A 10,000-nucleotide genomic window follows, 5' to 3' on the forward strand; every position below is an offset into this window, starting at 1 on the left:
ATGATATAGTAAATTATGCATAACAGAACAGCATTTGTTTATTCCTTTTAATGTCTGACCAGAAAAGGAAATATTACAGAAAATTTGCAATTTTTTGTAATATTTTTGTAATTCCACAATAGTTAGAGAAAATGTATAATTTTCTGTAATAACTGTGTAATGCGCGTGTGTATAACTGTGTTATTCCTCCGTCATATATCCTGTACACAGTATTGAAGGATTGGAAGTATTATTTCTACCCCCGCAGGGGACCTCAGTGGAGCAGTTGCCCCCCCCCTCCGATTTTCATGGCCATCCTGCCCCGGTCGCCCAGCAAGTGTCCGGGCCGGCAGTGTGTGCCAGATTAAGCGGGCGGCAAATCTGAGCCGGGCCAAATTAAAAAGGGGATTACATCCCCGCCCACTTTATTTATTTATTTATCATCCGCTCGTTGACGTGGCTGGGGCTAATCCCCCTCCACCCCCCGGGGTAATAACAAGGTAATGCCTCTTGATCTGACGCAGATGAGCAGAAGCCATTAGGGCTTTTTTTTTTTTTTTTTTTTTAAATGTATTTATTTTTTATTAAATCCACAACGCCTGCAAAAAAAAATATCTAAATTTAAACCACTCCGGGATAACTCATCTCATCAGGAAAACATGAGCCTGTCAGATGAGGAAAACACTTTTTGTATTTTCCTTGTTTCTCCGTGGCGTGGGCTGGGGGACGAAACCAAAAAGATTGGAATCGGTTCCTTAAAAAGTGTGTGTGTGGGTGGGTGTGTGTTGTGTTAGCACATTTATTTTTTTTTTGTCTGTGAAAAAAATAATGAATGTATCTTTTTAATGAATGCATAATACAGGCGTTACAACTGTTTAATACATGTTTTGCTGTCCTGAAATTAAGGATCTTGCTTTTTTTTGTAAATATAATGAAGGTTCACCATGCAAAATCAGTCAATTTATTCCTTTTTTTTATTAATGCGTAATTTTGGTCCTTAACTTAGTTACTTTAGTAATTACTATTTAGCTTTTATTTCATCTATGTATATATGTTTTATTTATGTTTGTTTTTTTTTTTTTACTAATGTCTTTTAACATCTACCTAAAAAAATTAAGGTAATCTTTATTTTATAATTTTTCATAATAAGATATAGCTTAACTTTTTTTGCAAGTATAATTGACGGTCAACCCCACAAAATCAATGATTTATTTTTGAATTATAGCATTATGTTGGTCCTTAACTTAGGTCTAAGGTAATTTACTAATTAATATTTATTTGACCTATAATGGTGTTTTATGTTTTTGCAAATGTGTTTTAACATCCACCTACAAAACTGAAAGTATCGCAGCTCTTGATTTTATAGTTATTTATAATTATTAAGATACAGATAATAATTTTTTATTTTTATTATTATTATTATTTTTTTTTTTATTTAAATTTAATTCCCCCCAAAAAAGTGCTCCCCGTTGCCTCAGCGTTGCGTCAGAGCTTCAGGGGTGATGTTTCTCCGGCATGATCAAAGGGGGAGTGAGACGCACTCCCTCGGCCTACATGTGTCACTCCGCATTCCCGCCCATACCTGCATAATGGAACGCACCGCCTGGAGCTCCAGGTGGAGGAACCTGTCGGGAGTCTCCTGCCCCGACCTTCTCCTCTGGACGAAGGACACGTTTTTGTGTTTGTTTTTTTTTTTACATTTGTACATGAGAAGACCTTCAAGAGCTCCGTGCATAGCAGGTGTTCCAAGGGCTGTGTGTGTGTTTGTGTGTGTGTGTTCTCCAGCCTGCATGTTCTCTCCACGTTCTACCTGGGTTTTCTTCAGGTCCTCCTGCCTGGGTTCTTGTTTGAGGACTGTGAGACTGATCAATCACCCTCAATGAGTGAGTGAATGATTCAAGATTCAAAGCATTTATTGTTGCATGTATGGTGAAATTCCTGCTTTGCCGCCTGCTGTGCATTGGGACATGTGCTGGTAGAGGAGTGTTAACATCGTTATAAACAGGATTATAGATATAAATGTGAACATTGCAACAAAACGGTGACAATTAGCTTGCTGTGCAAGGATGAGCGCAATTTGAGTGGCAGTGGACTTAACATGTGTCAGGTGTTTAAGTATCCGATGTTAGTCGGGTAGTACGAGCTCTTTCATCGTGTCCTTCTGCATGTCACGCTCCTCTACCGGAGAAGGCAGCGGGGTTCTGGTGAGCCTCGCTCCAGCCTTTACCTCTCGGTCCAGAGCGGCGGTGCTGCCGTACCACACGGCGATGCGGCCGATCAGGATGCTCTCAACAGAGGATCTTGAGGTTCTCGGGCGACATGCCGAACCTCCTCAGGAAGTACATTAGCTGTTGAGCCCTCCTGACCTCAAGACCTTGGAGGAACAGTGGCCGATGAGGTCTCCTCCCCTTCCTCATCTCCAGTATCATCTCCTCGGTCTTGTCCGTGTTGAGGTTGTTGTCGTCACACCACCTCACCAGACTGGCCACCTCCATCCTGTAGGAGGTTCATCTCCAGCGGTGATGCGTCCTATCACTGCGGTGTCGTCTTGAGAACTTCAGGATGACGTTGTCCTCTTGGGAGGCGGCACAGTCGTGGGTGAACAGGGTGTAGAGCAGCGGTCGGGAACCTATGGCTCTTCCGGTGATGGTATATGGCTCTCAGACAATTTTGAGTTGAAAAAAAAAAAACATCAGTTTGGAACTGATTTTAAAATACTTGTGAAATTTCTTTATAATACTGTGTCATTTTAAAGTTAACGGAAATTAGTTTTGAAGATAAATTTCACTGGTTGCCCGTCGGTCGGGTCAGGAACCAATGGCTTCCGAGCATGTCCGGGTCATTGTAAAGGTGAAGAAATCAATTTTATCAGTTGATCCGCTTCAACCCTCGGAAAAGATGGCGAAAAGAAAAAAAAAAAAACGATGATTACCAGGCTGCGTGGTGAGAGGGATTTACATTTGGATCTGCGGTATGTCTAATACGCAATGATAAAATCGCATCGATGAAACTGTCCAATATAAAGCGGCACTTAACAAATCCATGCATTACCAGAGGTCACATTAAAAGTGAGACATATTTCATTTATTATACGTTAAAAATACTTTACAGCTCTCAATGAAATATATTTAGAAATATTTTGCTTTTTTTTTTAAATATTTTGGCTTTTCTCCCAGTCAAAAAGATATTACCATGTGGAAACAGAGCTGTAGTCCACAAAGAGCATCCTAGTGTAGGAATCTTTGTTTCCTAGGTGGGAGAGGGAGTACAGGAGGGCGGCGTCTGAGGTGGACCTGTTGGGCCGATATGGGAATTGCAGGGGGTCTGGGGTTGATTTCGGCCAGCACCACTCTCTCTAAGCACTTGATCGGAGTGATGATTGTCTGCGGTGATGCCGGTGGTGGACTTGTACTCGCGATGCGCTGCAGGCCTTGACAGATCTGCAGGGTCCGCAGTGGAGTGGAAGCCATCCAGCTTCTGTCTGCACTGTAATGAATGAGTGAGTGAATAAATGAATGCTATGTAACCCTGTTCTGGCCAAGCTATGGATGCTTCTAATCAGATCAGATCTCTCGTAAGTTTAAATCTTTGGTTTTTAATTTAATGTTTTTTTTTTTTTAATGTTCTTCTAACCTCCTCCATCCATCACGGTGACTGTCTGCGAGTCGATGTCATGACCTCATGGGCGTTGGCGCCGCTTCCTCTTCAAACAGGGAAGTAGCTGCTGGGGGAGGAGATGAAGTGATTAGTGGTTTTTATTTTTTCAATTTTATTTTGCTTTTCATTTCACATTGAGGAAAGCACGAGGCGACCACACACACACACACACACCTTGACGACAACGGCACAGCAAGGACTTCACAAGTGAGTGCAGGCCTGGTTTGGTGATTTTTTATTTTTTATTTTTTTTAAATTTATATTAATTTTTTTTTTTAAGCCACCCGTTGAGTATGAGCACGTCTGCCGTGAGTTGCCTTCGGGCTCCCCTCGGAAATTCCTGCGTTGGACAATTCTCGATACTTTTGCCATCTGTGTTGCTTTTCTGTTCATTAAGTGTGTGTGTGTTTGTGTGTGTGTGTGTGTGTGTGTGTGTGGTGATGGTAGAACAGGTTTGTGCGGCAGGATGTGTGTTGAACGGTCGCTACAACAATGTGGTTCCAGGCTCTTCCTCGTTTCTCAAATGTGACAGTTTCACGCACAAAAACAGCTTTTTAAAATATCTAGGACAATTCTGTTCAGTGTTATACAGCGTTTATTACACATCTGTTCCTAAATGTTTTCTACTTTTCCTTTACGTTGCTTGGAATTGTCGTTTTGAGTTTTTTATTAGGTTATTACACATGTGTTACTGTTTTTAGGCTGATCATCACCAAAATTTTTCTTTGTTATTTTAGATTCTTTTCCAGTGTTTGACATTGTTTACTGCATTGAGGTGTTTTATAGAGTTTATCACGTAGCAATTTGGCTCTTATATCCTGACTTTACTATAATGGCTTTTGTATTTTATCTATTTTTATTTCCTCCACAGTGCTTGGAAATACGCTGAAGTATTTCATACACATCTATTACAACATGCTTTTTTTTTAGTTCCTCACTTTTCTTACTATTGTAGAAGCTTTTGTTTAAATTCCATTTATTTTATTTATTCTTACAAATTTTTATTTCCTTTTGTAATGTTCCAATTGCATTGAAGAACTCTCTCTCTCATACATACATATATATACACATGAATAATGAGTGTATCCTATTTTTAGGTTGTTCAATTGTAAGGGCTTCCACCAACGTCTATTTTTGCATTTTATTTCTATTTTCTTTTACGATGCTTGCAGTTGTGTCCTGCATTGAAGTCTGAATTACACATCTATTACAAAATCCATATTTTGTTTGACATCTATTTCTGTATTTCATTTTATTTCTGATGTCTTAGCAAAACTTATATAGTTTTCTTGTTTAAGTAATTCATTGCTTTATTGCTGTGGATTTTGTTTTATTTCCCCATAACATGTATCCAGTATTTCCTCTCACGCCTCATGAAATTTAAATGCTGTCAACTGTTTCCCCTTTTTTGTTCAGGTGGTTCGTCACGTTGTTGCGATAGGCATTTGTTTTCTGTAATGTCGTTCCTCTTACGCTTCCAGAACTTAGAAAGCGTTTACCACACGTCTGTTGTCGCACTGATCAAGTTTGTTTTTCCATCAGCTGTCGCCAGACTTCGTGTTGGGGAGCCAGCAGAGGTATGCAGACGCCGGCAGAGGCTGGCAGGTGAAACAGGTGAGGCTCCTCCTTATTTGAACTCAAATAACAAAAAAAAAAAAAAAAATGGCACGGGTCGTCTGGTCCGGGAGGCTTAAAGCTAGCGGCGCGTTCCAGGAGATCAGTGTGAAGGTGGCGAAACAGTAGCTCGCACTGTAAAAACAGGCTGTTACCAAAGCCGTTCTCGCCGCGTTGCATCACAGCGGGCTGAGGGTGCGCCGGGGTTTAATGCCCCCCCTCGCCATTCTAAAGGCCTTCTCTTAGCAAAGAAGCAGCTTTGGCTCTTAGCGCTAATCCGCCTTGCACGAAGAGATGGAGGATATTTGGCCTCGATTGTTTGAAACTGGGTTGCGGGGATTGGGGAAAGGTGCTTAATTAGGTGCCCTGCATTAAAAGTTGCGGCGGCGCCGAGCGGGCGTGCACGTAATGCGCACCCCCCCACCCGCACACACATACCGTTAGCTTAGGCTAGTGCATGCATTTCCCATCTGCGTTTGCGTTACGTTTAATGCACCACTTGCCAGTTGTTCCCCAGGCTACCGGTGGCCTCACCTGATCCCTCCCCTGCACTTGTATGCTTGGATGGCGCTCGTTGGCAAGTGGTTCTGCTTTTCTTCTTCCTGCAGAGCATGCAACGAGCAGCCTCTTCCGACACCCTGTGCACAATGGCACATGCCGGCGCCGACGGCTCCCCACCGCTTCACGACGTCCGCCAGCAGCTCAGCCACTCGCAGTCCCTGATCCTCCCAGAGAATGGCAAGGTGGGCGAGGTTCGTTTCTGTGCGCTGGCGTGCCTCCGAGGACGCCCAGACCGGCTGACCTTCCTGTCGTCCCCCTCCACAGCTAGTCCACCAGTGCATGGACTACTCTTGCAACGTGACCAATATCATTGTGGAGCCGCCGTCTCCTGCGAGCTCGCCGGAGAGCGACAACTGCACGCCGGTGAGGACCCTTTCCCAGTGAAACCTCCCGCTCTTTCAGCCCGTCAGGAAGTTCACCCTGCTCCTGCACCCAGAAATTGTTTGACCTCTAACTGATGACGTGACAGTCAGGTTTAAGTGAATCTTGAAATGTCACGCCGTTCATCCCTGCTTGATAGCTGGCATGAAATGTAGCTTTGCTGGGGAGGTGGTGAATGCCCTTGTCGTCTCCTACCAGGAGCTGGAGAAAGCCGGGCTCCTGAACAAGACAAAGATCGCGGAAGGCGGGAGAAAACTCAGGTGAGGCCACTCTGAAGGTGAGCCCCTGCTGCTCGCTGTGTGCGTGCCATCTCACCATGGGTGTGTCTGCAGGAAAAACTGGACCCCGTCCTGGGTGGTGCTTGTCGGGAACAGCCTGGTTTTCTTCAAGGATCCGAAATCTCAGACACCGTCCAGCTGGGTGAGAGCTCGGAGCTCTTTTGGTGATTGGGCAGAGGTCCGTCCCCTCCCCTGATTCATGAAACATAGACCCTGTTTTCTCTAAATCCAGAAGCCGGGGAACAGCCGCCCGGAGAGCAGCGTGGACCTGAGAGGGGCGCAGGTGCAGTGGGCCCATGAGCTGTCCAGCAAAAAAAATGTCTTCAAGGTACCTCAACCTGCTCTCTGGTCTCCAGGCTCATTGAAGACTCTCAATTGCCTGTCGGTGTGTGTGAGAGGGTGAATAGTTGGTTGTTCGTGTATGTGAGTGTCTGTGTGGACCCTGTGATTGACAGGTGAGCAGTTAAGCCTTGATTTTTGCCCGATGCTGTTGGGTCCCAAGTGTACCCTATGCATTAGGTAAGCAGTAGAGCGCATGAATGAATGAATGAAGTTGTTGAGGTCACAAGTCTTGTCCTTGTGTGCTCCAGCTGAGGACGGTGACGGGCAACGAGTTCCTGCTGCAGTCGGAGACGGACTCCTTGATCAAAGAATGGTACAGGACCATCCAGAGTGTCATCGACCGACTGGTGAGGTCCCCCAGTGCACATCCTCTTACCGTCCATCCAACCATTCATTCTCTAAGGGTGGAGTTGCGGGGGGTTCTAGTGTTTGCAGGCTATCTCAGAGATGGCTTTCCCATGGGTTCACCATCCATAGGAGGGGCAGAGGGGGAGGGGAGGGGGTATGAACAGGGTGGTGGCCTGAGGCAGGGACATTGACCTGCATGGAAGAGGTGCCATGGAGAGTCCATTGGATCGTCAGCATTTGGGCTGCATTTTCCAAAATGTCCAGCAAGGGGAAGCAGTGAGTTGGCGGATGAGAAGACGAACCCCACTGACGTTCACGTTCTTCACTCTCCTGCTGCGTTCGGGGTCTTGGTTAATAGTCAGATTTTGAATCCAGGAGATGGCACTTGAGGCCCATCCTTGTCTCAACAAGGACCCTGAAGGGAGTTCTTTTCATGCATTCATTTTCCTGCGTTCATGGGTTTTTTACGGCTATACCGCATTCAGGTGAAGTACTTCCTACTTCCTCAACCGCGTCCAGAAGGCCTTTAAATTTCTCACTACACTGGAAAGTACTGTCTCTTTATTCACTACTACACTTTACTAGTAAAACTGCTTTTCATATGAATACGTGAGGGTTCTCCGTGTTCTCCCGTCGTAAGTTCAAATTCAGTCAACACTTACGGACGATTTTGATTTTGGACGGGTCCGTAAGGGTGAATGGTAGGATGTCTCTATCTGTGATTGACAGGTGACCCATCCAGGTTAAGCCCCGCCCCCTACTACGATGTCAGCAGTGATTGGCTGAAGCCCCTGCTGCTCTCTGGACACCTTGAGGGGGCAAATCTTGTTCTCGACTTTCAAACGCTCCGACGATAGCCATCCAAAACGCAGCCTGGTTGCTATGACGATTAGACGCTTGGCCCTAATGCGCCCCCCCCCCTCCCTCCCCCCAGGATCGTGAGAACCCCCTGGACAACGTGCTCCTGTACTCCCTGAGGCGGGCCGGCAGCGTGGAGATGCTGGACCACAGCGGTGACGAGGACGACCGGAGAACAGCGCGTGAGTGGCGTCTGCCATCGCGCGCTCACCGACCTCTACCTCCCGGCCCCCACATCGTCATGGGTCTTTCTCTCGACCTCCATACAGGCTTCTTACATCCCTCCATCCTCTCCTCAATCCTCTCCTCCATCCAACCCAGTTATATTTTCGCGTGGCCGCCGTGGCAAGTGCTCCCTTCCTCGGTCCTGTCTCATCTCCGACGCCGGCCGGCGCTCCCGCTCTTCATCCTCACCACCATCCCCCATCATCTGCTCTGCCGCCCCGCACTGACCTTCCCCTCCTCCTCCTCTTCTTCCCCGGCTTCCCCCTTTCCCCCCTCCGCAGTCCCTCGCTCCACATCCAGCCTGGAGAACACGGAGAGGAAGAGGGTGAAGACGCGGCTGAAGAAGCTGATCCTGAAGAGGCCGCCCCTGCAGGCCCTGCAGGAGAAAGGGCTAATCAAAGGTGCGTGTCTGCTTGGATCATGAGGTCAAAGGTCACCCGAGGTATCCTTGGCTTCTCTGGAAGCTGTAGCCCGATGAGGGTGAAGGAGCTAAATGATGAGCGCGGCGCACGTGTAATTCCGCTCAATTATCCAACCCGGGCTGAACGTGAACGTGCAGCTCGCCTGGTGGGTTCCGTTGCATCATGGCACCTCCACCTCCGCCGGGTCTTTTTTTTTTTTTTTTTTTTTTTTGCTCCCCTCCTTCGTAGTGAACGCTCAATGTTTCACTACATTAACGTGAGCGAGACGTTCTTACATCATATCGTGCCTACAAAAAAAAAAAAAAAAAAAAGTACTCAGGAAGCTCGCGCAATTATTATTTTGAGTTGGGTTGAGGGGGAAAATGTGTGCGTGTGTGTCTTTACCACTCAGATCAAGTCTTCGGCTGTCGTCTGGAGATGCTGTGCGAGCGGGAGAAGAGCACCGTCCCTCGCTTCGTCAGGCTCTGCACCGAGACGGTGGAGCGTAGAGGTAGGCAGCGCCTCCACCCAAACCCACCACGCCGCGCCACGTCGCTCCGACGACGGCGGCGATAACAAACCGGAGCAAGGGGAAGGGGGGGGGGGCAGGCAGCTGTCAGCTGGAGGAAGATCTAAATGGGAGAAAATTGACTAGGGTCGAAATCTCTTTCCAAACAATGCCCGCCAATTAATATTTGATTCGCCCCCCCCTCACAAAAAAACAAGAAGAAATACCTCTGAAGAAGTGTAGCAGGCGAGCGCACGTGATCGCCGTCACGCTTTCATCATTGGCTGTTTGATTGATTTGGGGGTGTTTCTTCTAGCATGCTAACAATATCAATTAGCGTCACCGCATCGTCCGAGTAACGTTGCTAATACAAATCGCTGCACCGTATGCATAAGCTCAAACCTCTTTATTATTAATAAAAGAAATAGCTGTGAAGAAGTGTTGCGGGCGTGCGCATGTGATCGCTGTTGCGTTTGATTGATCCGGGGTTTCTTTTTCTAGCGGGCTAACAATATCAAGAATCACTGAACTGTTTTGGGAAACTTGAACGTAGCTTATAAGAATCACTGCATTGTTTTCATAAACTGTAATGTCTTTGTCTTATTAGCAAAGAAATACCAATGGAGAAATCTACCGTGCGTGCGTGTGTGCATGATTGCTGTTGAGCTTCATTTGTTGATCCAACAGTTTGTCTATCATGCTAATAATACCAATAAGAATCATTGCATCATCAGGAAGAGTTTGAACGTTGCTAATAAGAGTCATTACATCGTCTGTGAAAGATTAAAACTATTTCTTATTCACAAAGAAGAGGCTCTGCTGGAATCAGGCGGGCATGTGCACGTGAT

At 46.3% G+C, this 10,000-nt stretch overlaps 1 protein-coding gene across 5 annotated transcripts in view; it reads left to right on the forward strand.

The window, feature by feature from the left end:
- Positions 1-10,000, forward strand: part of arhgap9 (Rho GTPase activating protein 9) — a 29,285-nt gene that overhangs the window by 12,604 nt on the left and 6,681 nt on the right. For 3 of the 5 annotated variants that reach the window (XM_086149701.1, XM_086149702.1, XM_086149703.1), the window contains exons 7-16: positions 5,179-5,250; positions 5,859-5,993; positions 6,076-6,174; positions 6,391-6,452; positions 6,525-6,612; positions 6,703-6,798; positions 7,061-7,159; positions 8,095-8,200; positions 8,525-8,644; positions 9,057-9,155. In XM_086149701.1, the coding sequence (XP_086005827.1) occupies positions 5,179-5,250; positions 5,859-5,993; positions 6,076-6,174; positions 6,391-6,452; positions 6,525-6,612; positions 6,703-6,798; positions 7,061-7,159; positions 8,095-8,200; positions 8,525-8,644; positions 9,057-9,155 (976 nt within the window). Of the gene's footprint in view, positions 1-5,178; positions 5,251-5,858; positions 5,994-6,075; positions 6,175-6,390; positions 6,453-6,524; positions 6,613-6,702; positions 6,799-7,060; positions 7,160-8,094; positions 8,201-8,287; positions 8,645-9,056; positions 9,156-10,000 lie in introns of all 5 variants that reach the window. The other 2 variants (XM_086149699.1, XM_086149700.1) reach the window with 1 other exon arrangement.

This window comes from Fistularia commersonii, chromosome 7, assembly GCF_037954325.1.
Source record: "Fistularia commersonii isolate RoL2024-O1a breed Wild chromosome 7, RoL_Fcom_v1.0, whole genome shotgun sequence".
Lineage (NCBI taxonomy): Eukaryota > Metazoa > Chordata > Actinopteri > Syngnathiformes > Fistulariidae > Fistularia > Fistularia commersonii.